Genomic DNA, 17,731 nt, shown 5'->3' on the forward strand with positions numbered 1-17,731 from the left:
GGAGGGAGGCCTAGCGGGGTGAGTGGCAGTCCGCAGGAGGATGTGGGAGTTCCGCCATGTTTGGGCAGAGTAGGAACTTCCCCAGTTGGACTGCAGCTCCAGCGCTGGCTCCCTGGGAGCCCTGTGTAGGTGTTGGTTGTTGGGCTGTTACCGACCTCCCCTTTTTTAACGGTGGTTAAGCTAACTGCTGTGGGGCATGCAGGATCCCCATAAGGTATCAAGCCTGGACTTTTAACCACTGGGCCAACAGGGAAAGTTCCTCCCTTATCATTCTTTACAAGCATCTGTATGTATTAAAAATTCACAGAATCATCTTAGATGGGATCTTAGAGAGTCTCCTTTAATCTTTTTTTCCAGTAAAACCACATCAGAGTAAAGACACTTGCACAAGGCTGTTTGTGACAGACCAGGGCTGGTTACCTCAGGCATATGCTTTCTTTCCAGAATACCATACTGCCAGGGGGCTTTGGGACAGTGGGAATCTTGTCCTTGGTGATAGAGTCCAGGCTTTGAACACTAACTCTGCTGTGGACTGGGAGCATCCCTGAGCACATTACCTAGCATCTCTGTACTTTAGATTACTTAAAATGGGGTTATTAATCATTACCTCATGAGGCAGTACTGAGAGGTTTTAGGTACAAATCAGGGGTTCAATAACTAACTCTTGGTGTTTCCTGACCAAATTAGGAAGCTGCCGTTTCTCACTCCCCCTCTTGCTGATAAGTTTTATTTCTCTCTGACCTTAGGTTCCTGGAGGTGGGCAGCAGCTAGAAGCAGGGTGAAGCCGAAGGCAGACAACACCTGCAGAGCTGCAACCTGGCGTTAGTGAATAGTGACTGCTGAGCCAAGGGGGACCAGGTCCCTGATCTCTGTGGCTGAGGCTTGAAGGGAATCAAAGGTGTTCTCAGTTGTGAAAGAGGAGAGTTTGGACAGGAGAACAAAAAAGGAAGATAGCCCCCTGGAGCAGATATCTTTGACATAGGAGGCCAATTCAAACCCTTTCGCAAAGGCCTTTGCCAGGTCTCTCCATCTCCTCAGTTGCTGGAAGTTAGATAGCCCCAGGATGGAGCCTAGTCAGCCTTGTGGGCCAGACCAGGCATGGATAAAGCTTAAAAGAGACAGCATGGAAGAGAAGGTGTCTGACCAGCTGAAGCCAGTGGAACCTGTACAGAAGCTGCTCCCTCAGGTGGCTGAGGAGGGTCTGCCAAAAGCCCGGAAGGGAGAGTGCTGGTGGAAGGCGTGGGTGAAGGTGAGGAGACTAAACGAGAGGGAGGGAGGGCCCGGGTCCTGGACTTCAGCAGCTCCTTCATCCATTATCCTGTCTGCAGACCAACTGGAATCTCAGAGGGTTCCAAGCTGAAAAGCATCCAGGAGAAGGGGCTTCGAGTCCTTTTTTCAGATCCAACACCAGCCTGGAATCCTTCAAGGATTACTTGCTGAAATTCATCAGAGTGGCAGCCTTTCATCCTTCCTACTTGTATTCAGTACATACCCATCCCTTCTCCCCCTGCATTGTTCTCCCTTCCTCTCCACCCTTCCTTTCCTGTCTATACATTAAAGTTGCTGACTTTGTACTTGTCTTTTCCTAATTCTTCCCTCCTTCTGGGGTTTTCCTTTTCTCTTAGTGTTCTGAACCTTTAGACTGGATGTCTGTCTGTCTGTATACAAACTTCCCGAATCTCTCCTGTTCTTCCAGAAGCCAGTCACCTTTGAGGATGTGGCAGTGAACTTCACCCAGGAAGAGTGGAAATGTCTAGATGCCAGTCAGAGGGTCCTCTACCAGGATGTAATATCAGAGACTGTCAGAAACCTGATGTCTGTGGGTAAGAGGCTGGAATTCCTCACAAGCTCTCTGTCCCAGGCCTTTAGGACATCTGGTTTCCCTGGATAGGTAGATCTGCGTTACTAGGCTCAGGGTGAAAGAAGAAATGAAAGCTTGCATGAAGGCAGTGATAACATTTGTAATATGATAACAATGTTTTCAAAGAATGCAAATATGCCTGTTCATCCAGCCAGTATTTACTGAGTCATTTGTCTTATGTACCAGCACTTTGTTGGAATCTGGCCTTTTGTGTGTCTCCCCCCAGCACTTAAGTGTCCCAGATTATGGCTCTTAAACCACAGATATGCAAGAAGGGAGCCTGTTGTCCCCATGAAGTATGAAGGGGCTGAGCCTGGGACCTCAGTTCTTCCTCTCCTTCCCATTCCCCAGACGGAATCTTTCTGTCTAATCTAGATCTGATCGCCAAGCTTGAGCAAGAAGAGAAACAGTGGGAAGCAGATCTCTGTTCCCCGAATGGAGAAGGCTTTCATTCAGGTGAGAATTGCAAAGGAGAGAGGAGGGTGAAAAGGGCCTAGGACATGCTTCAGGAGGATGGAAATGCCTAAGAGGAACAGAGCTCTGTATACCTGGTCTTAGCTTGCATCCTTCCTGCCTGGACATCATCTGCTCAAGTCCCCTGGCTTCAAGAAGATGAGTATCTGAGCCATTTGGGACAAGTGACTATGTTCAGTTTCCAGAGACAGAGAAATTCCATGTCAGTTGCTTATGGCAGTGATAGCCTCTTGATTAAAAAGTGCTTCCCAAGAGAAAAAGAAAGTGATGGGAGATAAGCTTGATGCTGAGTTGGACTAAGGATGACTTGTTCCTGAGAGTAGAATAAGGACTTGAGAGAAATTTAAGTCTGAGCTGACCCCACTCCTGGTTTGCCGGGACGTTCTGGTTTATGCTTCTCACCTTAGCTTGATTCTTAATAGCACCTCTGGTCATCCAAGTGTCCGAATCCTCATGATATATTATGAGGTTACCTGTGGGTATCTGGGGTGTCTGGGAGTATGATCAATATTGCAAATGAAGGGAATTAACACACACATTGTAAATAAACTACACTTCAGTTATTGAAAAAAGAAAATGAAAAGAAATGGATTTCAAGAAATGTGGTTAAAATTTTGATCTCTGATATTGTTGAAAGATTCCAGTTACATTTTTATTTGCTTTTAATTTGAAAACCCAAAAGTTTATTCTTATCTCTTGTCTCTGAGGTGTAAGAGTGAGGGTGAATGTCGGGTGGGAGAGGAAGCAGTGTAGACTGAACAGAGAGCTGTGTCAGGGTTGTCATGATGAATCCCGTCATTCTTCCCTCATTCCCTCCAGGAGGCAAGAAGGAGGAATGCCAAGAACAGAGTCAGAGTTTGGGAGATGAAGGGACTGTTGATGACAAGAAGGCCTCCCTTGCTCACAGAGGCTCAGGCCCAACCTCTCCTCCAGCTGGGTCCCCAGACAAGACGCCAGCATTGCCAGAATCCTGGGCTCGGCCGGCCTTTACCTGTCACACCTGTGGCAAGTGCTTCAGCAAGCGCTCCAGCCTCTACAACCACCAGCTAGTTCACAACAGTGCCCAGTGTGGGAAATCCTTCCAGAACCCCAAGGACCTCAGCTCTGGCCGGCGCAAGCAGCTCAGGGAGAGGCCCTTCCGATGCTCGCTCTGTGGCAAGACCTACTGCGATGCTTCTGGACTGAGCCGTCACCGCCGTGTCCATCTGGGCTACCGGCCCCATGCATGCCCCTTCTGTGGGAAGTGCTTCCGGGACCAGTCTGAGCTCAAACGCCACCAGAAGACACACCAAGGCCAGAAGCTGGGGGCTGGAAACCAGAAGCATATTGTGAGGACTCCGGATACCAGAGCTGGATTACAGGGGCTGGCAACAGGGAACCATGCACCAGTGCCTGGGACCCAAGGACCCACAATTAAAACCAAGGGTCCCAAGACTCAGCCCCAGCCGTCAATAGACAGGAACCAGGCACCTGCCACCAAGAACCCGGTAATCACTGTGAGAGCTCAGGCCCCAGTTATTACGGCCCCAGAGCCTGTGACCAGGACCCCAGCCCCAGAGCCTGTGACCAGGACCCTGGCAGCCAACATGCAAGCCACTCGCCTGAACACTAAGTCCAACTCTCACCCAGAGAAGCCTTCAAGACTCAAGGTCTTCTCTTGCCCTCATTGTCCCTTGACTTTTAGCAAGAAAACCCGTCTCTCCAGTCATCAGAAGGTCCACTTCACAGAGCAGTCCAACCGCTGCTTCCACTGTGGCAAGTCCTTCACTTTATTCTCTGGGCTGATCCGGCACCAGCAGACTCACTGGAAGCAGAGGGTCTACTGTTGCCCTATCTGCGACGTCTGCTTTGGGGAGAAAGAGGACCTTTTGGGTCACTGGGGGGGCTACAGAAGCAAGGGGCTGTTTCTGGGCAGTCCCCATAAGTGCTGGGCCATCCTGGGTCAGTGGCTTGGCTTCTTTCCCAATGCCTCTGCTGTGGTGGGGAAGGAAATGGATCTTTCTTCTGGACCCTCAGGGAAGGGGAGGAAGGGAGAGGAAAAGGCATGCAGAAGAAAGCAAACAGACAAGGCAGTGAAGGTCTTGGAAGGGAAATGAATGGCCTGTCCGCCCAAGGTCTTTCTCTGTTTGGTTTTCCAGAGGAATGACCTCCAGGGTAAGGAGACTGGGATAGAGAAAGAGAGGTGAAGGGATAGTGGAGGAAATACAGAAAGGAAAGGGGACAAGAAGTGGCACTTGGAAACTTGTATTGTTATTAATTAGCACCTAGCTTGTTTTTTTGTGTCTGATAGACCATCAAGTAGTAATTGTTCAAAAAGACAGTGGATCTCCAATAGGTATGAAGATGGGAGGGAAAGGACGAGAGAAGGGAACGTCTGAGGGGCCCATCTGGACGGGATGTGGAAGCAGAAGGGAGGTGTTTAAAAGCAGGCTTGTTGGTCCGTTCTCATCCCTTGCTCCCCTGGCTCCTCGTTGAGCCGCCCAGGCAAGATGGAGCTCTGGCCAGCACTCCGTGGGTTTCTCCCCAGGTCCTCACTCTGCAGGTCACTTGGCTTTCTCTTGGATATTGTGGACTTTTCCTGCACCTTCTCTTCAACCCTTCACACCCCTCAGCTCTGCTTACCAGGGCTGAGATCTTGGAAGAAATGACCACCATTTGCAAAGCTGATATGTTGTAATTTGCAACGAGGAGTTTCCTGGTCTCCATTTCATGGCAGAGACCCTCTTGTCTGTGTTACTCTGCAGCACAGGTATCCTCTGACAGACAGAAGAACACCTGCCTGGCTGTAGCCAGAGAGGACTTCCAGGTAGAAGACAGACCAAGGAGCAGAATGGAAGGAAGGAGCTGGGGAAAGGGACAGACAAGGTAATGACAGAAGAGAAGTCGATCCTGTTTGGAATTCAGAGCATTCCTGGAAGTGCAGATTGCAATGTCCCCACAATGAAGAGGGAGGCCAGTGAATGTGCAACTCAATGGATGTGACATCCCCAGGACTGATCCTTGGACCAGCCAGGCTCTTCTCCATCCCAGCCAAGATGTGGTATCCTTCAGAAGGGGTTTCCTAGAAGGAGGAGAAAACAACTTGAAAAAGCTGTCAACAGTTCCTGTTAAGGAACTGTTAAACCAGAGAGAAGAAAGACCCTGAGGAGCCACCCAGCACCAGAGGTGAGGCCCAGGGCAGCTGCTGTAGGGAGTGAATGAACGAATGGGAAAGGAGGCAGTTGGAGTGGGATTCCTGGTAGTGGGGCTCATAGCTGGGGCAGATTAGAGCGCATTCAGCTCCCACCCCCCAGGAGGTGACATCCCTCTGCCAGGCTTGCCGGCCCCTTCCTTTCCTCTTGGATTTTGATCCCTCAGTAGCCCCCTCTTCCCCTTGCTGCTGCTCTCTCTTTTGCTCTCAGCTTTTAAGAAAGTGAAGAAAACTTACTTAGCTCTTCAAGAAATTGCCCTGAAACCAAAGAGAAACAGGTGATGAGCGGAAGATGACTGGCTCCTCCCACATCCTCCCTGTGGACTTTGTAGCCACGCCCCTCCCCCCTTCCACTAAGAGACCCCCTCAGATCTCAATTAGTGGTTCGCTTCTTGGATTCTCTGAGGAGCCTGGGGTTGGCCATGTGGATAGAGCAGGAAGGACATTCTGTGCTCTGAATCTTGAGCTCTGCTCCCATCCACCCTCTTTTTGTTTCCCATTCAGGGCTGGCTTGATCCCTCCAGCTCAGTGGTCCCATCTGCTGCCCCAGCACTGCACCTGCCAGTCTGCGGTGTAGCCAGTTATAGCAGATGATCAAGGCCACCAGGGGTCCGAGAACTGGCACGATGACAAAGAGGGTGATCTTCCAGCAGGGCACCATCAGGAAGTGGGGATCTGAATTATTTGCCACAAAACAAACAGGATTAACATGTGTTCCCCCCTTGTGTCCACCCATCCCCTTCATTTATTATTGCATTTCTTTGGGATTGGGGGTTCTTAACCTGGGTCCCAAAATAGTTTGGGTGGAATTCAGGGAGTTCATGAATTTGCATGAGAAAAGCACTACATTTTTATTTTCACTAACTTCGAACTGAATTTAGCTTTTTCTTCCTGAAAAAGGACTGTAGGTAACAAATCAGTTATCAGTGATACCTGTGACTTTATCACCAAAGAAAACAGCATTCCCATCAGAGTTGTTTCTTAAGTCTCAAAATACTGTTTATCAATATTTTGAAATAACAGGTTGTTAGACTTGCCACTACATTTTATTATTTAATCTATAGTTTTGTTATTTAAAGAAACATTGGTTACTTTAATCACAAATTTGTTTATATTTTGATAACTTTCAAAACAATGGTTTTCTTTGTAATCATATGTGTTGTATTTTATGTGTACATTTCAAAACATTCTGGGAAGGGAGAGATTCATGAGGCTTCACCAGACTGTTGAAGAGTACAGAGTTAAGACCTTTGTTATTTGAATCCTGTAAAACAAAGATCTTGGTCCTCCCCATTGAGTTGGAGACTGTGTGTGTTTTTTTTCTACACGCTGATTAAATGCCAAGGATACCTCCAGCCTTCAGAAGCAAAGGCTGTTGGGGAAGGCTGCTCAGGGCAGGGACCATATTAAAATTTCTGCAACATCCACTCAACAAGTATTTGCATGCCCTTCTGTTGTAGGCATTGTCCTTAGGTGCTAGATGATCTGCAGTGAACAAAAAGGACAGAAACCACGTCCTTGGGACAACCTTTTTTTTTTCTTTCCCCTGCTGTGTGGCATGCAGGATCTTAGTTCTCCCACCAGGGATCAAACCCATACCCCCTACAGTGGAAGTACAGAGTCTTCTGCAGTGGACTGCAGGGAAGTCCAGGCCAACATTCTGTGAGGGGGGTGTCTTCACTTCCTCCACTAAGTCTTCCCTGAGGAGTCAGGTACTTATTCTGTACTCATGAGAACTCATTTTTCCTCGTGATTTGTCAATGATGTATATGTACTTTCATTCCGCCAGTTAATTGATGTGTATGTATCACTTCCCCAGCTAGACATCAAATTGATGTGCAAAGGCTCTGTTTATCTCTCCTTTGTAATTCCTGAAGAAAAAATAAATCATGTACATAAAGTATTTGTAATTCCTAGAATGAGTTAACATTGGAAAGCTGTTAGTTATAGTACCACACATGAAAGTGTGTGCTTGTGTGCTCAGTCATGTCCAACTCTTTCCGACCCATGGACTGTAGCCTGCCTGGTCCCTCTGTGGGGTTTTCCAGGCAAGAATACTGAAGTGAGTTGTTATTTCCTCCTCTAGCGATCTTGCTGATCTAAGGATCAAACCCACGTCTCCTGCATTGCATGCAGATTCTTTATCACCGAGCCACCTGGGAAGCTCTAAGTGTTATTAATTAATAATGCTATTATCTAACCAATCCTAGATGCAGAGGATGACATTCAAAGAAAGAACAAGAGAGGGAGAAAACCAACCGGGAGCCGGGGGTCGTTTCGTCCCCAGGTGACGAGTCGAGTGAAACACCAAGCTGACCTGGGGGGCTGGGTGTCCCAGAACTTACCAAAAGTCCGGTGGAGATTCTCTGAAAGAAGAAAAGATGCAAAGGAACTTAGCAGTGCACTCGCAATGATCCTTTCTCCTCTGAACCTTTGTTATTTAATCACTTTCAATTGTTTGTAGTTGTAAGTGGTGCACGACGATGGAGGAAGGGAAGCTGTAGGATTTTACTTCTGCTTTCCCTGAAGGCAGGGAAGAGGAATGAAACTGTACGACTGGTTTTAGGAGTTTTAAATAGTGAAGTTCCTGCTCCAAGGAGCACAGGGTGTCAGGGCAGAGGCAGAGATGCTCAGAGAAAATGACCATTTCAGTTATGAGGAAGGTTTGGGGAGGGAAGGTGCCTGGAACTCACCTATCTCAGCCCAGAGTTTTCCTAAAATAGAAAAAAGCAACATTGTTAATTCTACAGTAGGCAGTAGATGGGGCCCCTCCACACCCACTGCCCTGGGCCTTTGTGCAGGCTCTTTTCTCAGCAGCCTGGGAGCATCCTTAGAGTGAGAACCAGATTTGAATCCCGGGCTTCAGGCTCGTTCTTTGGCTATTCCTGGGTTAAAGAAAGTGGAAAACCTCGGTAGACAGCAATGTCCACCAACACTCCAAACCAACCATTACCTCCCCCACTGCTCTCTGCTCCTTTTCCTGCTGGTTCTGGGGTCACACGGGCACTCCACCCTGCTGGGTTGTCAATTTGTTAATCTAAAGCCACTTCCCATCTGTAGGAGGAAAGAAGGAACTAAACATTTAGTTGAGCAGCTGCTTTGTGACCGGCTCTGTATTAGGCACTTTACATAACACTGTCCCCTACCTTCTAGGAGGGAGGGTGTTATCTGCCTGACAGACTCGGCAACAGACTTGGAGGAGGGTTCTGGTCACTGAGCTGGACCCAAACCCAGGCTGCCCAATTCCACTAATCAGGTCCTTTCTCCTCAGCCATGTGGGTAAAGAGGTTACTGAGTATCTGGGATGAGGTCATGGGGAGAGAAGACCCCACCAATATCACCCCTTCATATACTCCAAACTGTCCTTGCTGCTTTAGCCTCTTAGGAAGAGGAAGGGGAAGGGGAAGGAGGCCCTATAGGCTTTGGCTTTGAGAACACTTGGTGGAGGGGAGAAGTGTTGACAGGAATGCTCTTGGGCACAAGAGGCAGCTTCAGACAGCTGGACCCCAGTCCTCGGTGTTGGATGGAGAAGGAGAAATGCCTACTATGTGGTAGGGACTTTTACTTACAGTATCTTTGCTTAAACCTAATAACACAGACCTGCCAAATTCTGAAGCTGACGCTGTCCCAGAAGGATGAGCTGCTGTGTATGGTACAGGGGCCAGAAAAATTGGGGTTTCAGTTTGAGCTTTGCAACTTACAAGCTGTACCAGCTTGAGTAAATCTCTGAACTGCTCCAGGCCTCGGTTGCCTCCTATGTCAAATGGGGTTATTGCATGTCAGCCCTACCTCTTATGGAAGCTGAAGGTCTTGTTGCCCAAATGATATTTATATTCAGCAAGATATAAAAGTTGTCATTATGGAGTTCTGAACCCAGAAGTCCCTCAAAAATAGATATCAGCTGACCAAGCTCCAAGAGGACAGGCACTTCAGGGACGGTCCCCCGGCCAGCCACCCTCCAGCCTGTACCTCGGAGTCTGCGCTGCAGGCACAGGAAGACGAGGCCCACGGTGATCTGTAGGAGGAGCACTGGCAGGACCGCGATGAGCACCAGCACGCCGGGGTTGATCCAGTAGAAGGGATCTGAAAGGCAGAACCAGGGCGGCCCAGTGCTCATCCTCAACACCCAGCATAGCGCCCAAAGGTGACTCAGAACTGACATCTGAGCTTAGGCTTAAAGGAAAAGTGGTTGTTTCCAGGCAGGGCCGGTAGTTTAGAATGACAGGAGTCTATATATTGGGCAAGTCTTGGGGAGTTTAGGGACTCAGATCTGACCCTTAGGTCACGGGGGTACTCTGAAGGATTCCATGATAAGGAGTAACAAGATCTGACACACTGACTGCAGGATGGGAGAAGGGGGTGGGGAGTCAGTTAAGAGGCTATGATAATAGTGAAAGGGAAAAACGTGAGCCTGAGCTAGGACAGTGGAGGAAATTGAGGTGAACTTAAACAGGAAAAAAAAGTCTTTTTAGTAACTTTTAAACTAAAATGTAGTGTTTCTTTCAATTATGTTTGTACGTAACACTCTGACACAATATGAACAGAACCTGAGACTTTGTCATCCCTAAAACGCCCAGCTATTTTCATATCACAGTTGGTGCAGAAATCTCAAAATATCACCTATGTTCTCTGATCAGGGCCACCCCATATCTTATTTAAAAGAACATGGAGCAACACAATTTTGATAACTATTTTAGTACATGTATTCGTTTCAAATATCCTTCTGAGAAGGGGTCCGTCAACTTTATCAGTCCAACAGAAGGGTGCATGACACAAAGAAAAGTTCAGAACCTCTGTTCTGCAGATTTTGAGAAAGTGAAATCTGTGGATTTGGCAGATATGGACTGGAAAGGGTAAAGAGAGAGGAGGTAACCATTGCCTTTCTGGTGCCATCTAGTGCCCATTTTAGAGTCTGTCCTTCAGTGCCTCAAAGCTCTCCCGGTGTCGTCTCAGAGTGCAGGGACTGCGCTTTTCATTTTATTCTGTGCTGCTTCCCTGGTGGCTCAGAGGTTAAAGCGTCTGCCTGCAATGCGGGAGACTTGGGTTCGATCCCTGGGTCGGGAAGATCCCCTGGAGAATGAAATGGCAACCCATTCCAGTATTCTGGCCTGGAGAACTCCATGGATTGTATAGTCCATTGGGTTGCAAAGAGTCCGACAGGACTGAGCGACTTTCACTTACTCACTTAGGGGGCTAAATAAAGATACTGACTTCAGGGTAGGCATTCAGTTCAGTTCAGTCGCTCAGTCGTGTCCGACTCTCTGCGACCGCATGAATCACAGCAAGCCAGGCCTCCCTGTCCATCACCAACTCCCGGAGTTCACTCAAACTCATGTCCATTAAGTCACAGCAAAAAACCTCAAACTGGTTTTTGAGAAGGCGTCTGTTTGACCCCTTCTCAAACTGGTTTCTTAGGCAAAAATACCACCCTTCAAGCTGCAGTTTCAGGTTCTTCTCTGTTACTGTGTCCCCCAGGAGAAAACACAGTCAGCTCTGCTTTCAAAGTTCTTATCGGAAGTAACCTGGAGCAACATGATTTAGCAATTACATACTTTAGTTCCTTTCTTTGTACACCTTTTATATTTTAACGAAGGGTTAGAATCACAAAATGAAAGAAAAGCAAACATTGTGAGACTTCTGATGTAAAGTGGTGTGAAGTATATAGCATCACCTACGAAATATGCCTGACAAAACAAATCAAATGTATCTGAAACTGATGGTGCATATTCTAATTGATGAGTTCACAGGAAATAAAGGGTATGGAACACCATGTTGAACAACATGCGAATGAAATCGTGGAAAACTCTACAGGGTGAATACCTACCTGTGGATCTTGTTTGGATTGGATTCAAGCAAACCAACTGCAAAACTGTAAATATTATAAAATAATCAGAAAAATGTGAACACAGATGGGGTATTAATAAGAATTTTTGTTAAAGTTTAAAGATGTAACTAATATTTTGGTTATGATTTTGTTTTGTTTGATGAGCTTTTCTGTTTGAGACGGACATTCTTGAGGATTTCGCAAATGACATGATAATGCTGTCTAGGATTTGCCTGAGTAATTCAACTGGGGAGGAAGTTGATGAGTGTGGTTGAGTGAAACAGGTTGTCTGTCCCTGGTTCATAACTGCTGCAGTCAGGCGATGAGAACTGGGAGGCTCATAATAATCTCTCTACTCCTGGAAGTATTTTACAGTTTCATAATGAAGAGTTTAAGGAAAGGTTTAGAGACAACTAGTAATAACATCATAAAAGTGACAAGAAAAATATAAAGTTGGGAAGTGAGATTAGAAACTCTTTAGAGAAAAAGGGGAGGTAATTACACTGAGAATCCCATGGACAGAGGAGCCTGACAGGCTACAGTCCACGGGATTGCAAGAGTTGGACACAACTTAGTGACTAAACCACCAATTACACCTGAAATTTGGCAATCACATATTAGCGCATTTTGGTCCTAAATTTGTCTTGGCTTCCTAGAGCCACAAGCTAGATGAGTCGTCCCTTATAAAATACTTATTATTTTTTTTTAAAGACTATTAGGCATGCAGATTATGAGACAGGAGGAAGTGGGTTGGATTATGGAAATCCACCTAAAGGAAAACTTTCTCCCCAGGGAGGTTTTTTTTTCCTGAGGGAATGGGGATGGGAAATGTATTGGGGGAGCAGTTTTTGAGCAAGGAGGAAGTTACTGAACAGGAAAGAGGAAAATCAGCCAACTGGAGAGGTCCTCACTCTTAGACTCCCTTGCAGGTAAAAATCCCCCAGTGAGAACAGCTGTATGAAGAACATTCTGTGCCACACAAAGCTATTTTCACATGCCTGAAATCCCTCTGTAGAAACAGTGCTTTGTTATCCCACATACAATGCCATCTTCTGGCCCCAGCACCGCGACAGTGGCCCTTGAGACAGAAAAGTGATCAATTGTCTGATGTTTGTGCTGCAGGTGGGGAGGAGGGAAGGAGAATGACCTGAGGCTCTAGCCTCAAAATATTTTTGATTCTCAATTAAATAGCAATTAACTTTCAAATCTCCTCCTCCTTGTACACATCTTAACTCCTCAGGGACAGATAAAACAAAACAAAATTTCAGTCATCCATCACACAAAACATACTGCAATGAAATTCTGGAGAAAGGAAGCAATGGAGGTAAAATCTATAGGTAATATCTCTTTCTATGACTATATTCAGACATTTGTTCTACTTGTTTAACTCACTTGCAGCTATGTTTATCAGGAATATATTCTTCAAAAATGTACCTCATCTAAAAAAACACCACAAACACATCAACTGAGGAATTCATTATAATACGATTTGATCAATTTGACTCCTTAGGAATCGGGCTCTTGTTCATAACAAATAACTAAAAAGACAATACAAAGCAAAACAAGAAGGCAAAAAGTCCACTTGGATACTTCGATTAACTTTTAGATCATTCATATTCCCTTCAAGTAGCACAAAATAACACACAAATGGATTATTCTGGATTTTGCTGCCTGCATTTATCATTTTTTTTCTATTTAAAATAAAAAAAAATTCACTAGGCATACCCACAAATGTACACATTATATATACATGTTTATATAAATGGATAAGTATGATATATGGATAAAATTACAGTCCTTTTTCATTTTTAGTTGGATCACACCCTATCCTCCCTTCTTTCCCCCAAAGTGAGCCATATTAACTTTCTTACCGATGTCTTTTTATGTTTCTCTGATATAAAACATAAGATTTTGTCCTGTTCCCTATATTCTGTAGCTGTCTTTTATCATCCAACAATACCTTGTGAAATGCCTCCGGGCTGTCTAGTATGGCCCTAAAGCAATTTTGTACATGGCTCCATGATATTCACTATATGGATAACCGTGTTTACTCAGTCACTCCCTACTCTTGGGTATGGACTCTTATTCTGGCTTCTTTCTCATGTAGAATAATGATGTAGCAGACATTGCAGGCATATGAATTCCCACATACTGATGTGTGTATCTCTATGAAGTTAATTCCCAGAAGCGAGCTGTTTGGGTTGAAGGATCTCATCTCAGCTGAGAGAATGGCCAGAGGCTCAGAGGAAGGTCTCGGCCATCGAACAGATGATACCTACTGATACACGCACGACTCACCTTCCACTTTCAATTCCATCGCTGCCTCCTCTTGGTAAGAGTGATCTCGGAAGAAGCAGGTAAAACCTCCTTCATCCGAGAACCTCACATTCCGAATCCTGAGGGTCACCTTCCCCTCCCCAATGGTCTCTTTTAGCAGCTGCGTGCGGCCCCGGTATTCAGGTGCCTGCTCTTCGTCTTGGTCCTTGCCATTTCGGTAGAGATGAACCACCCTGGAGAAGGGGGGCCGATACCATCCCACCTCCATGCCTGTAGCGTTCTTTCCTGGAGATATGCGACAGGGCAATTCCACTTCATCCCCCACCAGCGCCCGGATGGGGTGCCCTGGTCCTATTACTCTGAACTGTCCTGTCCAAGACACCAAAAAAAGAAATGGAGCGTCAAAGGGAACCTGGACAAACAAGTCCTTCGTGGGAAGGAAGGGCTGCTTCAAACAGGGAAAGAAGAAGGAGCTTGATTTTTAAATGGAATTCCAGAGACAGGGAAGAGCTCAGTTTTTCTTAAAGGTCTCTGGTTGGAGAGATACCGCGAATTCCCTGCATAGACCATTCTAGCCAGTGGCCATCCCAGCCCTTAGGAATGCGGCCAAACATTGCTCAGTTTAATGGTCCTGTGGGCCTTCCTGTTCAGACTTGTCCAGACTGATTCTTATTCTCCCCTTAGAGGTTTTGCTTTGGTCACTTCACTGTTACCACCTCTATCACTTCTCAGCTCTCTGTCCTTTTTCACACCCTGGTTCCAGATTCTTCTCTGAGATCCCCTAGAGGTGGCTGTTTTCTTCTTCATTTTCTCTGTATCTTCAGCCCTCTCTATAGCTCCTGGACCCTGCCCATACATGCTCCCAGTCTGTTTTCATCTGTGGGATGTATCTCCTCGTCAGACTGGGAGCAACTGGGAGCTGAGGCTGCTTTCTCCATTAGACCTGCAAAGATTTCCTGAAGGCATGCATAGGCCCCCTCTGTTAGGCTGCTCCTTGAGGTTGGGAATGTGTCTTCTGAGAGCAGGGCTCCTCTGTAAAAACTTATTAGTGTCTGATCGTGAGGAACAAAACTCTCAAACGTGACAAGACACTTCAACATTTATCGAGGTTTACCATGGGACAAGTGTGACTAAGCCTGTTATATGTTTCATCTCATTGAATCCTGACAGCAACTCCAAAAGGTTGTTGTTACGATATTCCCTGTTTGAGAGGTGAGGAATCAAGGCTGGAAAGATAGGTAGGAACCAAGTTCAGGGAGAGCCCTGAGTTAAGGGCACATGATGGAGTTGGGGTCCCTTCTGAAGGCTGTAGGGAGGCACTGAAGGTGTCTGAGGGGAACCATGTCAGCACATCTATGTTTTGGAAAGATCACTTGCACGGCAACTTGAGGATGCCTGTTGAAGGAGGTGAGCCCGGGGAACTAGCCTTTCTGTTCTCAGAGTCTCCCCAGGGCAGGAATAAAGAGAAATCTTACCTGCAGAGCTGGAAGTCAACTGGAAGAGGAGGAAGAGGAGGGAGGGGAGACAGCTGGGCAGAGAGGAGCTCAATAAACTGGCCATCTCCATTGTCGGTGGGGACAGAGCGCCCCTGCAGCAGGGTCAGGCCAAGGAGACGCCCTTGGGGGTGCATGTCCCCACCCCTGAAAAAGTCCTAGGGGAGGATCAGGGAGGGCAGAGCTGCCCTGGCCCTGCCTCCTCCCCAGCAGAACCACAGCTGTGCTCCCAGGCACAGCCCCACGTCATCCCTGCCAGGACTTACACAAAAGGGCTACAGAGCCAGGGGATGACCAGGGTTTGCCTTCCCCACCCCCTCAGAGCTGGAGCAGAGGCTGCCTGGTACTGGGCCTTCCTCCCCCACTCCCTCCTGGCAGCCAGCCTTCCAGGGGGCTTCTAGGATCTGACCTGTTGGGATGAATCACGCACTGGAACTCAGGCTGAAGCTTGTCCAAGTGATCTGCAAGGTCTTTTCAACCCGTCATCTCCAGGCGCTAGCCAAGGGAGAGGGATCTGTGTTGGATTTTTTAAAAAATGAAGAAGAAACATTTAGACATAGTTTCCTATTTCTACCATCTACTGTCATCACCAGGCCATTCATTCCTCTTGATGTCTGACCTCCCTCTCTCTCACTACAAATCTAAATGCCCTTCCTTATGTTCTGATGTGTTGCTTGGATTTAGTTAGCTTCTTCCTCCCAAAGAATATTAATACAGTTTGCAAAGTCACAAGTTGAGTGTCATGAGTTGATTGCCACCTGCGCTTGGAGAGGCAGGCGTGAAGAAAGTATTATAAGATCTGCAAAGTCAGTGACTATCAATCAACACCGACATTGAGGACAGACCAGCAACCAGGATGCATCCTCCAGCCAGCGCATCACTCTCCGGTTTCCTCTGTGTCACAAGGAAAGTGAGATCTGGAATGGAACCTGCATGGAACAGACCATGGGGTCGCAAAGAGTCAGACACTGAACAACCAAATAAACAAATAAGAATCCATTTTCCTTGCTTTGGATGCTCAGAGTCCCAACCACCGGATAGCTAAGGAAGTTCCCAGGATCTAGGATTTGAAGTCACTCTACCTCTGAAGAGCTCACTTCCCTTACCTCCATGCCCTCGACTGCGTCACATCTCTGGAAAGGGGGTGGATTTCTGAAGCTGTGGTGAGCAGTCCCTTGGATGACATGGTCTCTGGACAAGGGAAGGGAATGGGGCCACCAGAAGAAGCAAAGCTGGTGGTGTTGCCATTTATAGAAATCTGGCTATAGGAGCCTCTGGGTTTGCTGAGCATGGGGTCGTGTCTAACAACAACCCTGTGCTGTTGGTCAGGCTGGTCGTGACGGTCAGCAGTTAATTGTTACTTTAATTTTGTGTGGCATATGTTATATGCTCTTACAAATATTCTTCAATTGCTTCTTGCTCTCCTCAGCAGTTTCCATTTGATCCACACCTTTCACCAGGTCTGATAACAGTCTGTGTACATAGTCATGTATGCAAAGTGACATGCTATAAATATGTTAATGCATATGTTAATCAACACACTATCCATATGTGAGACAGTAAGCACTCAATAAATGGGAGCTTACCTAGATGTTCCCTACTGGCAGTACTGCTATTTTCTAGAGAATGTGTAAAATATATCTCATGCACTGTTCTGTTGCTTATGTTTACTTAATAATGCATAATCCCACATTACTATATAATATAGCCCTCTTGAACTTTTGAAAATGGATTCTTATTTGTTTATTTGGTTGTTCAGTGTCTGACTCTTGGTGACCCCATGGTCTGTCCATGAAATTCTTCAGGCAAGAATACTGGAGTGGGTTGCCATGCCCTTCTCCAGGGGATCTTCCCAACCCAGGGATTGAGCCCATGTCTGCTGTATTTCAGGCAGATTCTTTATCATCTGAGCTACCAGCTACTATGTTACATATAAATGTATTCCATTAACTTAAATTAAGAAATATTTAGCAGAAATGATGTGTGTCAATCCTTATATTAGGCTCTGATTGTAAAAGTTTCAGCAGGACAAAGAAAAAAGTTTTTTTTTTTTTTTCTTTTTTGGCCTGTACCATGAGGCTTGTGGAATCTTAGTTTCCTGATTAGGGTTGAACCCGGACCTCCCGCAGTGGAAGCCTGGAGTCCATGCCACTGGAAAGCCAGGGAATTTCCAAGAAGATTCTAGCTTTCTCTATGGCTTCACTCTTGATATGTCACAGTGGCTTTGTTTTCGTTTTTGCTGTTTAATGTTGGTTGCATTTCTTCAGGCATCAGGGGACTTAGGTGGGTAAACGCAGGCCTTCCCACGTTCCTAGGGTCCTGCCCCTCTACTGGGCACAACACATGTGTATGCCTGACTCCACTTCTCCCCTGTGGCCAGGGTCCTGCTGGGTGGCGCTGAGGGTGGCAGTGGTTCCTGGGGGGAGTTGAAGATATCTGAAAACCAGTCCTGGGGAGATTAAGAAGCGAGATCAAGCTTGAATCAAGGCCCCAAACCCTCAGCACACGTTCTATTACCCCATTGGACTTCACTTAGAAAACACAAATTGAAAGAAAAGTGTTAAGAATTTCAAGATAGCGACACAGAGGGCAATTCCCTGGCGGCCCAGTGG

At 46.6% G+C, this 17,731-nt stretch overlaps 2 protein-coding genes across 6 annotated transcripts in view; one reads left to right on the plus strand and one right to left on the minus strand.

Annotated features, from left to right (window-relative positions):
- Nucleotides 1-16,802, plus strand: part of ZFP57 (ZFP57 zinc finger protein) — a 35,793-nt gene extending 18,991 nt beyond the window's left edge. For 2 of the 5 annotated variants that reach the window (XM_055405938.2, XM_055405939.2), the window contains 4 exons: nt 747-1,249; nt 1,697-1,823; nt 2,213-2,317; nt 3,155-16,802. In XM_055405938.2, the coding sequence (XP_055261913.2) occupies nt 1,064-1,249; nt 1,697-1,823; nt 2,213-2,317; nt 3,155-4,431 (1,695 nt within the window). In that variant the 5' untranslated portion in view covers nt 747-1,063 and the 3' untranslated portion in view covers nt 4,432-16,802. The remainder of the gene's footprint in view (nt 1-746; nt 1,250-1,696; nt 1,824-2,212; nt 2,318-3,154) is intronic. The other 3 variants (XR_008683234.2, XM_055405941.2, XM_055405942.2) reach the window with 3 other exon arrangements.
- MOG (myelin oligodendrocyte glycoprotein) lies at nt 5,899-15,186 on the minus strand. The gene is made up of 6 exons (XM_055406418.2): nt 15,102-15,186; nt 13,648-13,995; nt 9,495-9,608; nt 8,219-8,239; nt 7,871-7,891; nt 5,899-6,200 (listed from the first exon to the last, which is right to left on the minus strand). Exons 1-6 carry the CDS (start codon nt 15,184-15,186, stop codon nt 5,899-5,901), a joined length of 891 nt encoding a protein of 296 aa, XP_055262393.2.
- Nucleotides 16,803-17,731: the final 929 nt, after the last annotated feature.

Source organism: Moschus berezovskii, chromosome 23 (assembly GCF_049115385.1).
Source record: "Moschus berezovskii isolate FMDL1 chromosome 23, NW_MosBer_1.0, whole genome shotgun sequence".
Taxonomy (NCBI): domain Eukaryota; kingdom Metazoa; phylum Chordata; class Mammalia; order Artiodactyla; family Moschidae; genus Moschus; species Moschus berezovskii.

Coding starts and splice junctions, on each gene's coding strand:
- MOG (XM_055406418.2), bottom strand. CDS start 15,186: ATGGCCAGTTTATTGAGCTCCTCTCTGCCCAGCTGTCTCCCCTCCCTC. Junction 9,609..13,647: donor GATGGAATTGAAAGTGGAAG/GTGAGTCGTGCG, acceptor TCTGCCTTTCAG/ATCCCTTCTACTGGATCAAC. Junction 7,892..8,218: donor AAAACTCTGGGCTGAGATAG/GTGAGTTCCAGG, acceptor TTCTTCTTTCAG/AGAATCTCCACCGGACTTTT.